Source organism: Oncorhynchus gorbuscha, linkage group LG11 (genome assembly GCF_021184085.1).
Source record: "Oncorhynchus gorbuscha isolate QuinsamMale2020 ecotype Even-year linkage group LG11, OgorEven_v1.0, whole genome shotgun sequence".
NCBI lineage: Eukaryota > Metazoa > Chordata > Actinopteri > Salmoniformes > Salmonidae > Oncorhynchus > Oncorhynchus gorbuscha.
Window position 1 is genome coordinate 18,585,709 of NC_060183.1, and position 25,246 is coordinate 18,610,954.

The following is a 25,246-nucleotide window of genomic DNA, read 5'->3' on the forward strand; positions in this document are numbered from 1 at the left end:
CTCCCTCACACTCACTCCCTCACACTCACTCCCTCACTACTCCCTCACACTCACTCCCTCACTCACTCACTCCCTCCACTCACTCCCTCACTCACTCACTCCCCATCACTCACTACTCACTCCCTCACTCACTCACTCCATCACTCATACTCACTCCATCACTCATACTCACTCCATCACTCACTCACTCCATCACACTCACTCCCTCACACTCACTCCCTCACTCATACTCACACTCCCTCACTCACACACACACTCCCTCACTCATACTCACACACTCCCTCACTCATACTCACACACTCCCTCACTCATACTCACACACTCCCTCACACTCACACTCACTCCCTCCCTCACCTCACACTCACTCTCTCCCTCCCTCACACTCACTCCCTCCCTCACTCCCACTCCCTCCCTCACTCCCACTCCCTCCCTCACTCCCACTCCCTCCCTCACTCCCACTCCCTCCCTCACTCCCTCCCTCCCTCACTCCCACTCCCTCCCTCACTCCCACTCCCTCCCTCACTCCCACTCACTCTCTCACTCCCACTCCCTCACTCCCACTCACTCCCACTCACTCACTCACTCCATCACTCCCTCACTCACTCCCTCCATCACTCATACTCACTCCCTCACACTCACTCCCTCACTCACTCCCTCACTCACTCATACTCACTCCCTCACACACTCACTCACTCATACTCACTCCCTCACACACTCACTCCCTCACACACTCACTCCCTCACACACACTCACTCACTCACTCCCTCACTCCCTCATACTCACACGCACTCCCTCACTCACTCATACTCACACTCCCTCACTCACACACACACACACTCACTCACACACACACTCACTCCCTCACCTTCACTCACACTCACTCTCTCCCTCACACACACTCACTCACCTTCACTCACACTCCCTCCCTCCCTCCCTCTCACTCACTCCCTCCCTCCCTCCCCTCACACTCACTCCCTCCCTCCTACTCACACTCACTCCCTCCCTCCTACTCACACTCACTCCCTCCTACTCACACACACTCCCTCCTACTCACACTCACTCCCTCCTACTCACACTCACTCCCTCATACTCACACTCACTCCCTCATACTCACTCACTCACTTACTCACTCCCTCTCACTCACTCCCTCACTCCCTCATACTCACATGCACTCCCTCACTCACTCACACTCACTCCCTCACACACACACACTCACTCACACAAACACTCACTCCCTCACCTTCACTCACACTCACTCCAATCCTCACACTCACTCTCTCCCTCACTCACACACTCACTCACACTCACTCCCTCACTCATACTCACACGCACTCCCTCACTCACTCATACTCACACACACTCACTCATACTCACACACACTCACTCATACTCACACACACTCACTCACTCCCCCACCTTCACACACACTCACTCCCTCACCTTCACACACACTCACACTCACTCCCTCCCTCACACTCACTCCCTCCCTCACACTCACTCCCTCCCTCACACTCACTCCCTCCCTCACACTCATTCCCTCATACTCACACTCACTCCCTCACATAAGGTGAATGCACCAATTTGTAAGTCGCTCTGGATAAGAGCGTCTGCTAAATGACTTAAATGTAAATGTTAAATGTTATACTCACACTCACTCCCTCACTTATACTCACACTCACTCCCTCACTTATACTCACACTCACTCCCTCTCACTCATATTCACACTCCTCATATTCACACTCATTCATTCACTCCCTCACTCACTCACACTCACACACACTCCCTCCTCCCACTTATACTCACTCCCTCACTCACTTACACACACTCCTCTCTCTCACTCACTCACTATTACACACACTCCCTCACTCCACTCACACTCACTCCCTATTCACACTCACTCATATTCACACTCACTCATATTCACACTCACTCCCTCACACTCACTCACTCACTCACTCACTCACACTCACTCACACTCACTCCACTCACTCACTCTCCTCATACTCATCACTCACTCCCTCACTCACTTACTCACTCCATCACTCATACTCACGCCCACTCACTCACTCCCACACACTCACTCCCTCACACTCACTCCCTCACACTCACACTCACTCCCTCACTCACACACACTCCCTCACTCTACTCACACACTCACTCACTCACTCACTCCCTCACTCACTCTCACTCACTCCTCACTCATACTCACTCACTCCCCACTCATACTCACTCACTCCCCACACTACTCACTCCCTCCCTCACATACTCACTCACTCCCTCCATACTCACTCCCTCCTCACACTCCCTCCCTCACTCCCACTCCCTCCCTCACTCCCACTCCCTCCTCACTCCCACTCCCTCCCTCACTCCCACTCCCTCCCTCACTCCCACTCCCTCACTCACTCCCCTCCCCACTCACTCCCACTCCCTCCCTCACTCCCACACACTCACACCCACTCACACTCACTCCCTTCCTCACACTCACTCCCTCCCTCACTCCATCATTCCCTCATACTCACACTCACTCCCTCACTTATACTCACTCACTCATACTCACTCCCTCCCTCCCTCACTACTCATACTCACTCCCTCCCTCACTTACACTCACTCCCTCTCTCACACCCACTCCCTCACACACACTCCTCTCTCACTCCTCCCTCACTCCCTCATACTCACACTCACTCCCTCACTCCTCATACTCACTCCCTCACTCCCACTCACACTCACTCACTCCCACACTCACTCCCTCACCTTCCCACATACTCTCTCCCTCCTCACACACACTCACTCACCTCCCACATCCCTCCCTCCCTCCCTCACACTCACTCCCTCCCTCACTCCTACTCACACTCACTCCCTCCCTCCTACTCACACTCACTCCCTCCCTCCACTCACTCATATTCACACTCACTCCTATTCACACTCACTCACTCCACTCCACTCACACACACTCCCTCCTACTCACACACACTCCCTCCTACTCACACTCACTCCCTCATACTCACACTCACTCCCTCATACTCACACTCACTCCCTCATACTCACACTCACTCCCTCATACTCACACTCACTCCCTCATACTCACTCACTCACTTACTCACTCCCTCACTCACTCCCTCACTCCCTCATACTCACATGCACTCCCTCACTCACTCACACTCACTCCCTCACTCACACACACTCACTCACACAAACACTCACTCCCTCATCTTCACTCACACTCACTCCATCCCTCACACTCACTCTCTCCCTCACTCACACACTCACTCACACTCACTCCCTCACTCATACTCACACGCACTCCCACTCACTCACTCATACTCCACTCACTCACTCATACTCACACACACTCACTCATACTCACACACACTCACTCACTCCCCCACCTCACACACTCACTCCCTCACCTTCACACACTCACTCACTCCCTCCCTCACACTCACTCCCTCCCCACACACACTCACACCTCACACTCACTCCCTCCCTCACACTCACTCCCTCCCTCACACTCATTCCCTCATACTCACACTCACTCCCTCACTTATACTCACACTCACTCCCTCACTTATACTCACACTCACTCCCTCTCACTTATACTCACTCCCTCCCACTCACTCCCTCTCACTCCCACTCACTCCCTCACTCCTTACACACACTCACTCCTCTCCTCACTCATATTCACACTCCTCTATTCACACTCATTCCCTCATACTCACACTCCCTCACTCACTTACACTCACTCACTCCCTCCCTCATACTCTTACACACTCCCTCACTCACTTACACACACTCCCTCTCTCACGCCCACTCACTCACTTACACACACTCCCTCTCTCACGCCCACTCACTCTCTCACTCCCACTCACTCCCTCACTCCCACTCACTCCCTCACTCCCACTCACTCCCTCACTCCCACATACTCACTCACTCCCACATACTCACTCCCTCACTCCCACATACTCACTCACTCCCACATACTCACTCCCTCACTCACACTCACACACACTCTCACTCATACTCTCACTCACTCACTCATATTCACACTCACTCATATTCACACTCACTCATATTCACACTCACTCACTCACACTCACTCACTCACACTCACTCCCTCCCTCATACTCACACTCACTCCCTCACTTATACTCACACTCACCCCCTCACTCATACTCACACTCACTCTCTCACGCCCACTCACTCACTCACTCACTCACTCACTCACTCACTCACTCACTCACTCACTCACTCACTCCCTCATACTCCCACTCACTCTCTCACTCCCACTCCCACTCACTCTCTCACTCCCACTTACTCACTCCCTCCCTCCACTCCCTCACTCACACTCCCACTCACTCCCTCACTCACACTCACTCACACTCCCTCACACACACTCACTCATACTCACACATACTCTCACTCACACTCACTCACTCCCTCCCTCATACTCACTCCCACTCACTCTCTCACTCTCTCACTCCCACTCACTCACTCACTCACTCCCTCTCACTCCCACACACACTCACTCACTCACTCACTCACTCACTCCCCACACACACACACACCTCACACTCACTCACCTTCCCTCACACTCACTCCCTCCCTCACACTCATTCCCTCATACTCACACTCACTCCCTCACTTATACTCACACTCACTCATACTCACACTCACTCCCTCACTTATACTCACACTCACTCCCTCACTTATACTCACACTCACTCCCACTCACTCCCTCTCACTCCCACTCACTCCCTCCCTCACACTCACTCCCTCCCTCACACTCACTCCCTCCCTCACACTCATTCCCTCATACTCACACTCCCTCACTCACTTACACACACTCCCTCACTCACTTACACACACTCCCTCACTCACTATCTCACTCACTATCTCACTCTCTCACTCCCACTCACTCTCTCACTCCCACTCACTCTCTCACTCCCACTCACTCCCTCACTCCCACTCACTCCCTCACTCACACACTCATACTCACTCACTCATACTCACTCCCTCACTCACTACTCACACTCATACTCACTCATACTCACACTCCCTCACTCATACTCACACTCCCTCACACTCCCTCACACTCCCTCACTCCCTCACTCACTCACTCACTCAAATTCACACTCACTCATATTCTCACTCCCTCATACTCGCTCTCACTCCCTCATACTCTCTCTCACTCCCACTCACTCTCTCACTCCCACTCACTCTCACTCCCACTCACTCTCACTCCCACTCACTCTCTCACTCCCTCCCTCACTCACACTCACACTCCCACTCACTCCCTCACTCACACTCACTCCCTCACTCACACTCACTCCCTCACTCACACTCACTCCCTCACTCACACTCCCACTCACTCCCTCACTCATACTCACACTCACTCCTACTCACACTCACTCACTCCCTCACTCATACTCACTCATACTCACTCACACTCCCTCACTCACTCACATTCCCTCACACTCACATTCCCTCACTCACACTCACATTCCCTCACTCACTCACACTCACCTTCCCTCACTCACTCACACTCACATTCCCTCACTCACTCACACTCACATTCCCTCACTCACATTCCCTCACTCACACTCCCTCACTCACACTCACATTCCCTCACTCACTCACACTCCCTCACTCACACACACACACACACACACACTCCCTCACACTCACTCACTCCCTCCCTCACACTCACTCCCTCCCTCACACACTCACTCTCCCTCCCTCACACTCACTCACTCCCTCCCTCCCTCACACTCACTCCCTCCCCCTCCCTCCCTCCCTCCTCCCTCCCTCCCTCCCTCCCTCACTCACTCCCTCCCTCACACTCACTCCCTCCCTCCCTCACACTCACTCCCTCCCTCACTCACTCCCTCCCTCACACTCACTCCTCCCCCTCACACTCACTCCCTCCCTCACACTCACTCCCTCCCTCCCACACTCACTCCTCACACCCTCCCTCCCTCACACTCACTCCCTCCCTCACACTCACTCCCTCCCACTCACTCCCTCCCTCACACTCACTCCCTCACTTATACTCCACTCACTCCCTCACTTATACTCACTCTCACTCCCTCCTCCCACTCACTCCCTCTCACTCCCTCTCACTCCCTCCTCACTCACTCACTCACTCATACTCACTCCCTCACTCATTCACACTCACTCACTCACACTCCCTCACTCCTCCCTCACTCCCTCACTCACTCCCTCACTCCTCACACACACACTCCCTCACTCACACTCCCTCACTCATACTCACACTCACTCTCTCACTTACACACACTCACTCACTCACTCACTCACTCACTCACTCACTCACTCACTCCACTCCACTCACTCATACTCACTCCCTCGCACTCCCTCACTCACTCTCACTCACTCCTCACTCATATTCTCACTCACTCATATTCTCACTCCCTCATACACTCACTCCCTCTCCTCTCCCTCACACTCCCACTCACTCCCTCACTCACACTCACTCACACTCACTCACACTCACTCACTCACACTCACTCATTCATATTCTCACTCCCTCATATTCTCACTCCCTCCCTCACTCCCTCACTCCCTCTCACTCCCACTCACTCTCTCACTCCCACTCACTCTCTCACTCCCACTCACTCTCTCACTCCCACTCACTCTCTCACTCCCACTCACTCTCTCACTCCCTCCCTCACACTCACTCCCTCCCTCACTTATACACACTCACTCCCTCACTTATACTCCCTCTCACTCCCTCTCACTCCCTCAGTCATACTCACTCACTCATACTCACTCCCTCACTCACTTACACACACTCCCTCACTCACTACACACACTCCTCACTCACTACACACACTCCCTCACTCACTTATACACACACTCCCTCACCACTCACACACTCCCTCACTCACACACTCTCCCTCACTCACTTATACACACTCCCTCACTCACACACACTCCCTCACTCACTCACACACACTCCCTCACTCACACACACTCCCTCACTCACACACACTCCCTCACTCACACACTCCCTCACTCACACACTCCCTCACTCACTTACACACACCCCTCACTCACTATCTCACTCACTCACTCTCACTCTCTCACTCCCACTCACTCTCTCACTCCCACTCACACTCTCACTCCCACTCACTCTCTCACTCCCACTCACACTCTCACTCCCACTCACACTCTCACACTCTCACTCCCACTCACTCTCACTCACTCACACTCACTCACTCATATTCTCACTCACTCATATTCTCACTCACTCATATTCTCACTCCCTCATATTCTCACTCACTCCCTCACACTCCCTCGCACTCCCTCACTCACACTCACTCACACTCACTCACACTCACTCACTCACACTCACTCATTCATATTCTCACTCCCTCATATTCTCACTCCCTCACACTTACTCCCTCCCACTCACTCCTCACTCCCACTCACTCTCTCACTCCCACTCACTCTCTCACTCCCACTCACTCTCTCACTCCCACTCACTCTCTCACTCCCTCCCTCTCCTCCCTCCCTCACTCATACTCACTCACTCCCTCTCACTCCCTCTCACTCCCTCTCACTCCCTCAGTCATACTCACTCACTCATACTCACTCCCTCACTCCTACACTCACTCCCTCACTCCTCACACACACTCCCTCACTCACTTACACACACTCCCTCACTCACTCACACACACTCCCTCACTCACTTACACACTCCCTCACTCACACTCTCCCTCACTCCTTATACACACTCCCTCACTCACTTATACACACCCTCACTCCTCACTCACTCCACTCCCTCACTCCACTCACTCACTCCCTCACACTCCCTCACTCCACTCACTCCTCACTCACACACTCCCTCACTCACACACACTCCCTCACTCCCTCCCTCACTCACACTCACTCTCTCACTCCCACTCACTCTCTCACTCCCACTCACTCTCTCACTCCCACTCTCCCTCACTCACACTCACTCTCTCCTCCCACTCACACTCTCACTCCCTCACACTCTCACCTCTCACTCCCTCACTCTCACTCACTCCACTCACTCACTCATACTCACTCCCTCACTCATACTCACACTCCCTCACTCATACTCACACTCACTCACTCCCTCACTCACTCACTCACTCATCACTCACACTCATATTCTCACTCCCTCATACTCGCTCTCACTCCCTCACTCTCTCTCTCCCTCCCTCACTCGCTCTCACTCACTCACTCTCTCCCCACTCACTCTCACTCCCCTCACTCTCTCACTCCCTCCCTCACTCACTCCCCTCACTTTCTCACTCCCACTCACTCTCTCACTCCCTCCCTCACACTCACTCCCTCCCTCACACTCACTCCCTCCCTCACACTCACTCCCTCCCTCACACTCACTCCCTCCCTCACACTCACTCCCTCCCTCACACTCACTCCCTCCCTCACACTCACTCCCTCCCTCACACTCACTCCCTCCCTCACACTCACTCCCTCTCACTCCCTCTCAGTCATACTCACTCCCTCACTCATACTCACTCACTCACTCACTCACACACTCCCTCACTCACTTACACACACTCCCTCACTCACTTACACACACTCCCTCACTCACTTACACACACTCCCTCACTCACTTACACACTCCCTCACTCACTCACACACACTCCCTCACTCATACACACTCCCTCACTCACTTATACACACTCCCTCACTCACTTATACACACTCCCTCACTCACTTATACACACTCCCTCACTCACTTATACACACTCCCTCACTCACTCACACACACTCCCTCACTCACACACACTCCCTCACTCACACACACTCCCTCACTCACACACACTCCCTCACTCACTATCTCACTCTCTCTCACCCCCACTCCCACTCACTCTCTCACTCCCACTCACTCTCTCACTCCCACTCACACTCTCACTCCCACTCACTCTCTCACTCCCACTCACTCCCTCACTCACACACTCATACTCACTCACTCATACTCACTCCCTCACTCATACTCACACTCCCTCACTCATACTCACACTCCCTCACTCATACTCACACTCCCTCGCACTCCCTCACTCACACTCACTCACTCATATTCACACTCACTCATATTCTCACTCCACTCACTCTCTCACTCCCACTCACTCTCTCACTCCCACTCACTCTCTCACTCCCTCACTCATACTCACACTCACTCCCTCACTCATACTCACACTCACTCCCTCACTCATACTCAGTCACACACACTCACTCACTCCCTCACATTCCCTCACTCACACTCACATTCCCTCACTCACACTCACATTCCCTCACTCACACTCACATTCCCTCACTCACACTCCCTCACTCACACTCACATTCCCTCACATTCCCTCACACTCACACACTCACACACACACACACACACACACACACACACACACACACACACACTCACACACACACACACACACACACACACACACACACTCACACACACACACACACACACTCACACACACACACACACTCCCTCACTCCCTCACTCCCTCCCCTCACACACACTCCCTCACTCACACTCACTCCCTCACACTCACTCCCTCCCTCCCTCCCTCACTCACTCCCTCCCTCACACACACTCCTCCCTCCCTCACTCACTCACTCCCTCCCTCACACTCCCTCCCTCCCTCACACTCACTCCCTCCCTCACACTCACTCCCTCCCTCACACTCACTCCCTCACACTCACTCCCTCCCTCACACTCACTCCCTCCCTCACACTCACTCCCTCCCTCACACTCCCTCCCCCTCCCTCCCTCACACTCCCTCCCTCCCTCACACTCCTCCCTCCCTCACACTCCTCCCTCCTCACACTCCTCCCTCCCTCCTCCCTCACACACTCACTCCCTCACTCACTCCCTCACACTCACTCCCTCACACTCACTCCCTCACACTCACTCCCTCACACTCACTCCCTCACTTATACTCACACTCACTCCCTCACTTATACTCACACTCACTCCCTCACACTCACTCCCTCACTTATACTCACACTCACTCCCACTCACTCCCTCTCACTCCCTCTCACTCCCTCAGTCATACTCACTCACTCACTCATACTCACTCCCTCACTCACTTACACACACTCCCTCACTCACTTACACACACTCCCTCACTCACACTCCCTCACTCACACACACTCCCTCACTCACTTACACACACTCCCTCACTCACTTACACACACTCCCTCACTCACACTCTCTCACCCCCACTCACTCTCTCACTCCCACTCCCTCACTCATACTCACACTCCCTCGCACTCCCTCACTCACACTCACACTCACTCACTCATATTCTCACTCCCTCATATTCTCACTCCCTCATACTCACACTCACTCCCTCACTCATACTCACACTCACTCCCTCACTCATACTCACTCACATTCCCTCACACTCACATTCCCTCACTCACACTCACATTCCCTCACTCACTCACACTCACATTCCCTCACTCACTCACACTCACATTCCCTCACTCACTCACTCACACTCACATTCCCTCACTCACTCACACTCACATTCCCTCACTCACATTCCCTCACTCACACTCCCTCACTCACACTCACATTCCCTCACTCACTCACACTCCCTCACTCACACACACACACACTCCCTCACACTCACTCACTCCCTCACACTCACTCACTCCCTCACACTCACTCACTCCCTCACACTCACTCACTCCCTCCCTCACACACACTCACTCCCTCCCTCACACACTCACTCCCTCCCTCACACACACTCACTCCCTCCCTCACACACACTCACTCCCTCCCTCACACTCACTCACTCCCTCACACTCACTCCCTCCCTCCCTCCCTCACACTCCCTCCCTCCCTCCCTCACACTCACTCCCTCCCTCCCTCACACTCACTCCCTCCCTCCCTCACACTCACTCCCTCCCTCCCTCACACTCACTCCCTCCCTCACACTCACTCACTCCCTCACACTCACTCCCTCCCTCACACTCACTCCCTCCCTCACACTCACTCCCTCCCTCACACTCACTCCCTCCCTCACACTCACTCCCTCCCTCACACTCACTCCCTCCCTCACACTCACTCCCTCCCTCACACTCACTCCCTCCCTCACACTCACTCACTCATATTCTCACTCCCTCATATTCTCACTCCCTCATACTCACACTCACTCCCTCACTCATACTCACACTCCCTCGCACTCCCTCACTCACACTCACTCACTCATATTCACTCACTCATACTCTCACTCACTCATACTCTCACTCACTCACTCACACTCTCACTCACTCCCTCACACTCCCACTCACTCTCTCACTCCCACTCACTCCCTCACACTCCCACTCACTCTCTCACTCCCACTCACTCTCTCACTCCCACTCACTCTCTCACTCCCACTCACTCTCTCACTCCCACTCACTCTCTCACTCCCACTCCCTCCCTCACTCCCACTCACTCCCTCACTCCCACTCACTCCCTCCCTCACACTCACTCCCTCCCTCACTTATACTCACACTCACTCCCTCACTTATACTCCCTCTCACTCCCTCTCAGTCATACTCACTCCTCTCAGTCATACTCACTCCCTCTCAGTCATACTCACTCCCTCTCAGTCATACCCTCCCTCAGTCATACTCACTCACTCATACACACTCCCTCACTCATTCACACTCCCTCACTCACTTACACACACTCCCTCACTCACTTACACACACTCCCTCCCTCACACTCCCTCCCTCACTCACTTACACACACTCCCTCACTCACTTACACACACTCCCTCACTCACTTACACACACTCCCTCACTCCCTCACTCACACTCCCACTCCCTCCCTCACTCCCACTCCCTCCCTCACTTATACTCACACTCACTCACTCCCTCTCACTCCCTCTCAGTCATACTCACTCCCTCTCAGTCATACTCACTCCCTCTCAGTCATACTCACTCCCTCTCAGTCATACTCACTCCCTCTCAGTCATACTCACTCCCTCTCAGTCATACTCACTCCCTCTCAGTCATACTCACTCCCTCTCAGTCATACTCACTCCCTCAGTCATACTCACTCACTCATACACACTCCCTCACTCACTTACACACACTCCCTCACTCACTTACACACACTCCCTCCCTCACACTCCCTCCCTCACTCACTTACACACACTCCCTCACTCACTCTCTCACTCCCACCCACTCACTCCCTCACTCACACTCACACTCACTCCCACCCACTCACTCCCTCACTCACTCACACTCACTCCCACCCACTCACTCCCTCACTCACACTCACACTCACTCCCTCACTCCCACCCACTCACTCCCTCACTCATACTCACACTCACCCTCCTCCCTCACTCATACTCACACTCACCCTCACACTCCCTCCCTCCCTCACTCACCCTCCCTCCCTCACTCACCCACCCTCCCTCACTCACCCTCCCTCACTCACCCTCCCTCACTCACCCTCCCTCACTCACCCTCCCTCACTCACCCTCCCTCACTCACCCTCCCTCACTCACCCTCCCTCACACACCCTCCCTCACACACCCTCCCTCCCACACCCTCCCTCACACTCCCTCCCTCACACTCCTCACCTCCCTCACTCACACTCCCTCCCTCACTCACACTCCCTCCCTCACTCACACTCCCTCCCTCACTCACACTCCCTCCCTCACTCACTCACACTCCCTCCCTCCCTCCCTCCCTCCCTCACTCACACTCCCTCCCTCACTCACACTCCCTCCCTCACTCACACTCCCTGCGTCACTCCCTCCCTCACTCACACTCCCTGCGTCACTCCCTCCCTCACTCACACTCCCTCACATTCCCACACTCACTCACTCCCTCACATTCCCACACTCAGATGCCCTCACTCCCTCACACTCACACACTCCCTCACACTCCCTCCCTCACTCACTCACTCACTCACTCACTCACACTCGGTGAACATAGGCCAACCACAAGGGACAAGGCATCAAGCCGTCAGCGTCCAAGGTTTGTTTGAGTACAAGTGTGTGTGTTTGCCTTTGTGAATGTGTATTTGCAAGAAATAGAAAGAGAGGGTGTGTGAGAGAAAGACAGAGAGCGAAAGAGAAGACAGAGGACAAAGCATGCAAGAGAGTGTGAGAGTAAAGTAGCAGAAGCCTTAATGGTAATAAACTACAGTGTGCATAGTCTATTAATACAGTGTGGTAATAAACTACAGTGTGCATAGTCTATTAATACAGTGTGGTAATAAACTACAGTGTACATAGTCTATTAATACAGTGTGGTAATAAACTACAGTGTACATAGTCTATTAATACAGTGTGGTAATAAACTAGTGTACGCGGCCGGTTGATACTCGGCGCGCGGCCGGTTGATACTCGGCGCGCGGCCGGTTGATACTCGGCGCGCGGCCTGTTGATACTCGGCGCGCGGCCTGTTGATACTCGGCGCGCGGCCTGTTGATACTCGGCGCGCGGCCTGTTGCGCGCGCGGCCTGTTGATACTCGGCGCGCGGCCTGTTGATACTCGGCGCGCGGCCTGTTGATACTCGGCGCGCGGCCTGTTGATACTCGGCGCGCGGCCTGTTGATACTCGGCGCGCGGCCTGTTGATACTCGGCGCGCGGCCTGTTAATACTCGGCGCGCGGCCAGTTAATACTCGGCGCGCGGCCAGTTAATACTCGGCGCGCGGCCTATTAATACTCGGCGCGCGGCCTATTAATACTCGGCGCGCGGCCTATTAATACTCGGCGCGCGGCCTATTAATACTCGGCGCGCGGCCTATTAATACTCGGCACGCGGCCTATTAATACTCGGCACGCGGCCTATTAATACTCGGCACGCGGCCTATTGATACTCGGCACGCGGCCGCGGCCTATTGATACTCGGCACGCGGCCTATTGATACACGCGGCCTATTGATACTCGGCACGCGGCCTATTGATACCGGCACGCGGCCTATTATACTCGGCACGCGGCCTATTGATACTCGGCACGCGGCCTATTGATACTCGGCACGCGGCCTATTGATACTCGGCACGCGGCCTCGGCACGCGGCCTATTGATACCGGCACGCGGCCTATTGATACTCGGCACGCGGCCCTACTCGGCATCGGCACGCGGCCTATTGATACTCGGCACGCGGCCTATTGATACTCGGCACGCGGCCTATTGATTCGGCACGCGGCCTATTGATACTCGGCACGCGGCCTATTGATATCGGCACGCGGCCTATTGATACTCGGCACGCGGCACGCGGCCTATTGATACTCGGCACGCGGCCTATTATATGCACGCGGCCTATTGATCGGCACGCGGCCTATTGATACACGCGGCCTATTGATACTCGGCACGCGGCCTATTGATACTCGGCACGCGGCCTATTGATACTCGGCACGGCCTATTGATATCGGCACGCGGCCTATTGATACTCGGCACGCGGCCTATTGATCTGCACGCGGCCTATTGATACTCGGCACGCGGCCTATTGATACTCGGCACGCGGCCTATTGATACTCGGCACGCGGCCTATTAATACTATTGATACTGCACGCGCCTATTGATACCGGCACGCGGCCTATTGATACTATTGCACGCGGCCTATTGAATACGCGGCCTCTGCACGCGGCCTATTGATACTCTGCGGCACGCGGCCTATTGATACGCACGCGGCCTATTAATACTCTGCACGCGGCCTATTAATACTCTGCACGCGGCCTATTAATACTCTGCACGCGGCCTATTAATACTCTGCACGCGGCCTATTAATACTCTGCACGCGGCCTATTGATACTCTGCACGCGGCCTATTGATACTCGGCACGCGGCCTATTGATACTCTGCACGCGGCCTCTATTGATACTCGGCACGCGGCCTATTGATACTCGGCACGCGGCCTATTGATACTCGGCACGCGGCCTATTAATACTCTGCACGCGGCCTATTGCGCACGCGGCCTATTAATACTCTGCACGCGGCCTATTGATACCGGCACGCGGCCTATTGATACTCGGCTATTGACGCACGGCCTATTGAATACGCGGCCTCTGCACGCGGCCTATTGAATACTATTGATACTGCACGCGGCCTATTGATACTCGGCACGCGGCCTATTGATACTCGGCACGCGGCCTATTGATACTCTGCACGCGGCCTATTGATACTCGGCACGCGGCCTATTGATACTCTGCACGCGGCCTATTGATACTCTGCACGTGGCCTATTGATACTCTGTACATGGCCTATTGATACTCTGTACATGGCCTATTAATACTCTGTACATGGTCTATTAATACTCTGTACATGGTCTATTAATACTCTGTACATGGTCTATTAATACTCTGTACATTGTCTATTAATACTCTGTACATTGTCTATTAATACAGTGTACATAGTCTAATACTGTGTGGTAATAAAGTGTACATAGTCTATTAATACTGTGTGGTAATAAACTCCAGTGTACATAGTCTATTAATACTGTGTGGTAATAAACTCCAGTGTACATAGTCTATTAATACTGTGTGTTAATAAACTACAGTGTACATAGTCTAATAATACTGTGTACATAGTCTATTAATACTGTGTGGTAATAAACTACAGTGTACATAGTCTAATACTGTGTACATAGTCTATTAATACTGTGTGGTAATAAACTACAGTGTACATAGTCTATTAATACTGTGTGGTAATAAACTACAGCGGACAACACACTTCAAAACACCAGCTCAAAGGGGTTAAGGTTGAAACGTCTTCGACAAACATCTCCTTCTCTCATTGTGGTCCAAGCGCGATGGTACCTGGACAAAGGCTGTACCTCATGATGCATTGACCCAAGGCCTTTTGAGTTGAGTAGTGTCTTGGCTCCATGGCAATTCTGGATGTTAACTTTCATCATGCAACCCAGAATGATGATTGTCGCCAAGCAACAATCAAGACATGACAACAGTAGGTCGGTACGTATGCCATCTACTCAGGATGGCCAGTGACTCACAAATATACAAATACTCACACACACACACACACTTGTGTGCAGAAACGCATGTTGCATGTCACATGGACGCACACTCGCTTGCGCACACACGATCACCCTTGAGCACACCAACGCACGCACACACCACATACTGGGCAGACGAAGGAAGGACAGAGCTGAGCGATACTCCCATTGTGTGTCCTGTTCCTGTGAATGGGACTACAATGTGTTGTGTAATGATAAGGGTATACAGAACCCCACTGGGCCCTCGTCCCCTCGTGTAAAACCTCATCTATGCAAAGAAAGAAAGAGAGAGAGAATGTGAAGAGGTATTACAGAGTGGGAAAAAAAGAGTGACAAAAAAGAGAAAGAGCAAGAGCGAGAGAGAGCGAGAGAGAGCGCAAGAGAGCGAGAGCGAGAGAGCGAGAGAGCGAGAGAGCGAGAGCGAGAGAGAGAGAGAGCGAGAGAGCGAGAGAGCGAGAGAGCGAGAGAGCGAGAGAGCGAGCGAGAGAGCGAGAGAGCGAGAGAGAGAGAGAGAGAGAGAGAGAGAGAGAGAGAGAGAGAGAGAGCGAGAGAGCGAGAGAGAGAGAGAACAACTAACAGTTTTGCATGGATACAGAAGGTGCATTATTGGCTACAATCCTGTGCCTGCCTTTGCCTCTTTGTAATCGGTAGGACATGTGAGGTGCAAATCATAGAGACTGTTTGCTAATTTAACAGGAACATAAATCAATTGTATAACAAACATCCTTCTGGCTGCTTCATAGATCTGTGTTTGTTTTATAAGTCTCCCTATCTGCTCCTGGGTGCTGTGACCAGAAAGGTCTCCTCCATTCAGACTGTCCCTTAATGCCACTGAGCATTCTGGGTAGGTTGTCTCCTCAACGACATGCAGAGAGGGAGGAGGAGTCCCACTCCAACCTTTCTCCTCTACTCTCGTTTCAGTTAATCTCACCTGCCAAGTCACCCGCAAACACTCAGACATAGACCACAACTCACGCACAGCGAGCTAAAATACCAACCCAACGACCTGAAAAGTCTTCAAAAATCTACTTGTTACATAATGGAGTGGGATAGTAGGTAGAAATCAGAAACAGAAACAGTACTGCTCTTCTTCTTAAGACATAAGACGATACGGTTACATAAAATGATAATTAAAAACCAAGATTTGGCATTAGTGTGTTGTGTTTACCCCCCTACTTGGCCAACACTGAGGTGACTATCTTATCTCTTGCCCTAAATGGTGTGACCAAAACAAGTCTGGAGAGCCTGTCCTGGTAACAACTCTTAAAGAGAAGAAGGGTAGCTGTGCTTGATGTACTGGAATGGGACTTAAACCTTAAAAAGGGACAGCTCACTTCTTTGTAGTTTCTAAATAACAAGCAAACACACTTTTAAAATGGTTTGGAGGAAACAACGACAGCCTGCCAAGTTTGAAAAGAAGTTAAATCCACAAAAAAGGGAACCATCCCTTTAAGATGTAGCCTTCTCTTTTAACCCCATTACAGAAAAGAAACAAACACGCGGATCGTCACAGCGAGTAGCTTTGATGCTCACCAAATACAGAGTGAAATATTCAGTAAGTCTCATGCATAAAGTATGAGGGATATACAGTGGGGTCCGAAATTACTCACACCCTTGATAAAGAATGTAAAATAAATACATTGAAATACTGAGCAATATTGTATGCAAAAAAATATATATATATGGAAACCAGCAGAGACTGGCTAGACTGGCTTCAAACCATTGGGATTGTAGCTACATGATGCAATAGGGTTCACTGGCTTTCCCAATCTGCCTTGGATATTGATATATGGTTGACAAGACAGTCAGTTACAAGCATGTTTGGCAGCCCTTAGCTTGTCACAAAAAAGCAGTAATTAAATCAAAACATTATGCATGTGATTGGTTAGTGTCAACAATGGCAATACGTACCGTCCACATTCATATACCACACAGTTTTCGATTTAAAAAAAAGAAGTTGCTGTTGGTTGGACTTTGGGTTTTCTGTGATGGCTAGGAAAGGAATCACGGTTAAACAGGTAGGTACCATTAAACACTAAGAGAAGGAACCCAGGAAGGTAAACAACAGAGAAAACCCCAATCACAATTCACGATCTGAGACGGACCAATCAAGAGACAGAATAGGGGAGAAGGGGCAGAAGTAGCATGGGGAGGAGGAAGCACAGAAGATAACAAGATACCTGGACTCATCAGTTCTGTCTCAAAACTACTCTCAAAAGTTACATTCACAATGCGTATACAGTGTTTGCGTGTGTGTGTGTGTGTGTGAGAGAGTTTCACTTCACATTGCTGAGGGAGTATTTGATGAGCAACCTATCACCCCCCCCCCCAGTAGGAGAATAGGTTATTGGCCATTTGGTTTTCAACCACACATGTAGGGATTTTTCAGGCAGACACAGATCATGTTTTTCTTAATAAGCTTTAAATGTATTAAACTTGTCATAAAATGTTTATATCGGCCATTGATATAGTTAGTTTTACTCTCATTATTAGTCCACTGGCTACCTCATGTTTTTAGGACATTCAAACACCTTTGAGATGGAACTCCGTTAGATTCAAATCATGGTTTGATCGGGAGAAAGCCATAAATGTAACAAAAAACTCGATGAAAGCGTAGCCTAACCCAAATTCATATTCATAGCCTATCGGTTGGAGAAAGGGAGAAGGGAATATATACGTTTTTTTTAAACAGCAAGACACTAGAAAGTTAAGGAGCATTATATATCTGTAAATAGGTTTAGGCTATAAGGCCCATGTATCCAAGACAGACAGAGGGAGAGAGAGAGGAGAGCTTTTGTGCTGCTTTGGTGGAATTCTCCACTCTGTCTAGCCTAAATTTCGCTCTTGCATTCTGTATATAACATATTTATAGAAGCATGCTGGCTGACACCACACACACACACACACACACACTGAACATACAGTCATACACTACTGAGTAATCCGGGCTAAGGCGATTCACTAACACCAATCAGAGTAGAGCAAGCTGCCCCACAGTGAAACCATCACAGCAGGTTGTGGAGTGTAGAATACAAAAGTATGTGGACACCTGCTCGTTAAACATCTCATTCCAAAATTATGAACAATTTATTTGTATTATTATTCATTATTAAACAATTACGAACAAATGTAGAATTACTGATGCTAGCATTGGATGTGCTCGTAGAAGCAGAACAACTTGTGTCGTCGACAGGTGCAGGTTTCGTTCTGCTGGTAGTAGCAGTACGACCAATAGAGCTGGTATGTGTCTAGGCCTTACTTTTTTCGAGCAGGTACGCGCAATGCCGTACCCCCGGAGGCATTGCGCATACCTCCGTTTGGGAATACCTGCACTCGATGATGGGAACATTGCTTTGGGGCCTTGCATCCATTCAGCCAAAAAAGCATTTGTGAGGTTGGGCACTGATGTTGAGGGATTCGGCCTGGATCGCAGTCAGCGTTCCAATTCATCCCAAAAGTGTTAGATGGGGTTGAGGTCAGGGTTCTGTGCAGGCCAGTCAAGTTCTTGCACACCGACCTTAAACTATTTCTGTATGGACCTTGTTTTGTGCACTGGGGCATTGTCATGCTGAAACACAAAGTTTGAAGCGCAGAATTGTCTAGAAAGTCATTGTATGTTGTAGCATTAACATGTCCTTTCACTGGAACTAAGGAGCCTAAGGAGCTGAACCATAAAAAACAGCCCCAGACCATTATTCCTGATCCACCAAACTTTACAGTTGGCACTATGCAGTCGGGCAGGTGGCGTTCTCCTGGCATCCGCCAAACCCAAATTCGTCCGGCAGAATGCCAGATGGTGAAGCGTGATTTGTCACTACTGCTCCTGAGTCCAATGGCGGCGAGCTTTACACCACTCCAGTCGATGGTTGGCATTGCGCAAGGTGATCTCAGGCTTGTATACAGCTGCTCGGCCACACACAAGGACATACAATTTTTATGCGCTGCTCACTTCAGCACTCAGCGGTCCCGTTCTGTGAGCTTGTGTGGCCTACCACTTCGCGGGGAGCTGTTGGGTGTGGTTGAAATGGCCAAATCCACTAATTTGAAGGGGTGTCTACATACTTTTGTTGATAAACACAATGTACCTTAGGATGTCTACATCCACATTGAGTAAAGAGGGTACTGCTTCAATATGTGCTCCAAATCTATGTTATCATCTACATACGGTAGGGATGCTTTGAGCAATTACACCTGACGGTAATGAATGTGAATTTACCAGTTGGACTGAGAGGGGATCAAGAAAACTGTTCCTGTCACCGCCGCTGACGAGACCTTTTTGAAACGAGGGTCGTGTTCCCGATTTAATCCATCTGCGGTCGGTCACTATGCTCATTATGGTCAACATCCATCTGACATAACTGTGACGCACTGCACATCCCCTCTAAATACAGTGCATGTCACATATCCTTCCCCTTTCTTAACGTGTCTGTCATCCCAACTTAAAAACACGGCCTCCCGGAGTGACTTCAACCAGGCTCTGGCCGAACAACTGCAAGACACGCATCATCATCATCAGTGGACGCATGGCTGGAGTGGATGCCTGTGACAGTACATGAGGGAGGAGGGGGTCACAGTAAATGATTCACCCACTGTATATTCCTATAGTCTAAATTCAATCTTTCCACTTGTTTGGCTCAGTGAATTAACCAAACTGAACACCATGTGCAGGGATCAAGTTAATAATCGCTGCAGGCTTCACTATTATGCAAGCCATTAACGTCCCGAACGCTGAATAAAACCAAAGCTGTCAATGATTGGCACACCAACCATATCCTATTTTCTGTTAGTATATTGTCACAGTATTGATAAACCCGTTCTCAATATCCATCTAAACCAATTCACAATGCCTATTAACATAGAGAATGTGAAAATGGGCTATTAAATCTAAGAGTTATTTTGCGCTATGCTCTGTGACTCTAATTGTGAGTAATGTTTTGTGTCGTAGGGGGGCGTACGCGTTTATGTTTCGAAATAAATAAATAAATAAAACCAGCAGAAAAACATCAAACAAAGAACACCGGTGAGATGATTCAAGCCCCACAGGAAGCCAGTACAGATATTGATTGGTAAGATGAGAAAGAAGAGAAAGGAGAGAGCGAGAGGAATATCCAAGAGCAAGCCATCAGAGAAATGAGACTCGTGGTTTTAAATGGTTTTTCAGTTGAGTCCCTGCCATAGGTTGTTTGAGAGGTAGATGGGGGAGGTTGCTGATAATGATGTGGGTATATGAAGGGAGGCTTGCCTGAGAGCGGTCCTGCTCTACCTATCCTGATTGTCATCTCATCGGAGGCTGGGAACAAGAGGTCCTCCTCCTTGGCCAGTTTGGAGTCTGGGGACAGGGCCAGGGCTGTGTGGGGGTCCACTCCTACACCCTAAAAAACACAGGGAGTTAAACATTCCAATTTATTTATCTAGGTTATAGAGACTGAGAATATAGACCTGACCAAGAGGAGACAGTGCAGTCGACACACACAGTCAGTGAGAAATAGTTTGGCATGCATGAAGGTTTATAAAAACCTTCTTATGATCATTTTATTAGAGGGTTATTAATTCAGGTGCTGCTTGTCAAATTCATTTGTGGCTGTTGGCCATCTCCGCCAACCCAAAGGAAAAACAGTTACACAACCAAAAAAAAATAAAATGAAAATCAATAATTGATCATTTGGTATGTACTTATTCAGACTTATTTAAAGTCCATTCACACCTGCATTTTGAAGACGCTTTAAAGGCAGGTAGAGAAAAACAGACAGGTTTTAGACTATAGGTGCCTCTATAGGTTCCCCTTCAATTAGGCTTTGTCCCCTATCTCAGACTTAGAAAAAGTTGGATCTTAGTCATAAGTATAAATGTTAGCGCAATGGCGAAGTCTATAGGTATCTACTAGCATGCTAGCAGATAGTGCAAGTCTATGGGTAACGCTAGTTAGCATTGGCTCGGGAAACTACCTCTAGCTTCCTTCATACCGGACACAGAGACATACAACTGGTATAAATTCACCTGATTCTGGGGACTCATTGCTAAAATCCCCTAGTATCCCTTTAAAGGAAGTTGTAACGTTCCCATTAAAGAGTTATATTATATTAAGATGAGCTGTTAAACTCGACGGTAATGTACCTATCAATAATCATCAAAACATCCATAAAACTGTGGGATCCTACAGCACTGGAACAAATCACAATCTGTGGTTGTTTTTTGTCTGTAAAACCCTACTGGTATTCGGAGCTTAGCGTGTACGGTTTTACAATTTCATTCATTTTTTAAATGATGTTTGGGGCTGCTCTTGTTTTTGGAAAATTATCATTTCTGCCAGGGGAGACTCGCATTGGGCGAGTGGAGCAGAAATGAATCCGCTCGGTAGTCTTGGCTTGAATGTGAAATGTTGAGAGACTGCAAAACCCCCTCGAAAACAAAATCAGGCCCATTTGGGGATTGAGCGAGACCACTTATTGCAGAGCAAGCCTTAAAGAAAATGGCCAAAGCAGAGGGATGAGGGATTTGACATCAAGTTATACATAACTATGCTTAAATATAATTATTGTGTGTGTGTGTGTGTCCGTGCGTTAATGCACACATGCATGTGTGTGTGTGTGTCTTTGGAGGATTGGAGATGTGCCTCCCCAGAGGGCACAATTAACCCCAGTGTTCCCCTTCAGCAGCAGACCTGGCAATCTCATCAACAGGAAGGGCTTACAGTAACCGTTAAACACCGCAAACAAGGACCTGGCTCTGATTGGAGTGCTCAAATGCACTCTTGAGTGTCTGCAGCTGCAGCACGGGAGCACAGCCAGATTACACCAGTTCTACACCCTGGCTTGTGTCTCAAATGCCACCCTATTCCCTGTACAGCGCACCACGTTTGACCCCTATGGGCCCTGGTAGTGGACAATATAGGGAATAGGGTCCCATTTGGGACGCGTCCCCAGTCCTTCTCCAATGACATCAATGACATTACCTCTGGCTGGCTCTTAGCCTGGTTAAAGAATACAAACATTGACTGAAACAATGGTGATTGCAGCATTCTCTGTTTACTGGTCTAATAACACACTGAGGGACTGTGAGGAGCATTTCTGTTACTGTGATGTCTCCCCAGATAGAGTCGTTTCATATTGAGGTCAGGTAGAGTGTGATGAGTAGTGGGGGGGGGTGTAAGTACCTCTCTCACAGGAGAACTAAACCCGTCCAGGTTCAACAACGAACCCTGTGTGTGTGTCGGTATGGGTGTGTGTGTGTGCGTTTAGGCTGTGCATGCTTTTTTGCTGTGTTTCAGTCGGGAAAATGGAAGTGTCCAGTCTGTATCCAGTAATTACATTTGTGCCTTGGACACATTCAGCAGGCGTCGCAGTAGTGAGTGGACAACCATATGCATTACAGTGTGTTCCTCTGTTATCGTACACCGGCAATCCATTTTCACCTGTTACATTTCTGTTTACTTTCACAACTCTGGCTACCCCAAAATGATAAGAAATGAAGAGATAAACAACGTGCTCGACTCCACCTTATATAAACGTAAATCCTCATACACAATCTACAGAACAGAAATAGGACAGCACTCCGGTAAATAAACTTACATTGACATTTCTTTTGCCGCACAAACGCTTCGGGTGTGAGCCTTTCTTCAGCGTGCAAGGCAATGTCACAACAACAAGACCTCACGTGTGTGTGTGTGTGTGTGTGTGGTAAGAATAATTGGAGGTGACACAACGGATCAATCCCAACGACAGAGGGCCGATTTGGGAATTTACCGTCTGGGAGACCGCACACAATGCATCATGTTTGATACAGCTCATCTGTGGTCCATCACATCCAATGTCCAATATCCACTGTAACATTTACACAGGGAGCGGAGAAACTCTCTGGGGAGGAAATGTTGTTATGGCAGAGAGATGAAAAATGATGGAGAGAGAAAGAGAGAGAGATGGAGATGGAGAGTTCTTGGTGATGGATTGCTTGTCCTTGAATCCTCAACTTAAGCTCTAATCCCTATGAAGTGGACCGAAGTGAATTCTTCTTTATGTCAACAACTTTTGTCTGAGGTTGCTTCTTTATAGTCCATTCTCACTAGCCAGCCACTGTCTGAATAATTCAGAACATTTCTCAGAGTATGCCTGACAAAATGACGCTAGAGAGTATGTATTATGATAAACATTTGCTTGATAAACGAGACGCAAGTGAGTACACTCCTTATAAACATCCCGCTAGTGAGAACACAACTTAGTCCAATTTAGCAGCTGTGTTGTTGTCAACTGGGAGTGAAAATAAAGATGTGTCCCTTGGGCCAGATGGTGTTTTAATTATCCATAAAGGCACCCATCTATCCATTCGTTAAGGCACCCTCCATCATCCAGCAGATATTTAATTGCTCTGGAGTGAGATGTATTCATCACAGCCCCTGACCCTGCTGTTGGAAAGCTCAGTGTGCGTGCGTGCGTTTGTGCATGCGTTTAGATCGGTATGCAATTCTAACCTGGATTCAACCAATCCATCATTGGAGTATTGAAGGAAGCTACACGGATTTGCTACCTGTCCCTGATCTGTCAACATATATCCATGGTTAGCTCTTATCTTTCCAAATGTCACACAGTCTCAAATCCAAATGTCACACAGTCTCAAATCCAAATGTCACACAGTCTCAAATCCAAATGTCACACAGTCTCAAATCCAAATGTCACACAGTCTGATCATCAGTACATATCGCTCTCATCTTTCTCCTTGTCAATTATCTGACCTCTCAGACTCTTATACCTTATTATTCTAACTCTTTCTGACTTATCAGACTCTTATACCTTACTATTCTCACTCTTTCTGACTATACCTTATGATTCTCACTCTTTCTGACTTATCAGACTCTTATACCTTACTATTCTCACTCTTTCTGACTATACCTTATGATTCTCACTCTTTCTGACTTATCAGACTCTTATACCTTATTATTCTCACTCTTTCTGACTATACCTTATGCTTCTCACTCTCTGACTTATCAGACTCTTATACCTTACTATTCTCACTATTTCTTGGTAGTCGATACGTAGGCCTGCGTGTTCTCTTTTATCCCCGAGCTCTTCCTGTATACACACTTATCCCTGGCATCATTTGAAGTGGAGCACAGAACAACATGGCATCAGAACCAGTACCTCTCTGGAGTGCCCGGCCGAGAAACACAAAGGTTCCTGACTCATTGATATTGAGCACTGAGCACACAGCTCTCTGATGTGACCAGGGATATGGGGGGGGGGTTGGAGGAGGTGAGTGTAACCTACTACT

The 25,246-nt window shown here is 49.9% G+C and overlaps 1 protein-coding gene across 2 annotated transcripts in view; it reads right to left on the minus strand.

Moving 5' to 3' along the window:
* Positions 1–25,246, minus strand: part of LOC124048212 (zinc transporter ZIP11-like) — a 150,557-nt gene that overhangs the window by 53,694 nt on the left and 71,617 nt on the right. The window contains exon 5 of one of the 2 annotated variants that reach the window (XM_046368762.1): positions 21,249–21,357. In XM_046368762.1, the coding sequence (XP_046224718.1) occupies positions 21,249–21,357 (109 nt within the window). Of the gene's footprint in view, positions 1–21,227; positions 21,358–25,246 lie in introns of both variants that reach the window. The other variant, XM_046368761.1, reaches the window with a different exon arrangement.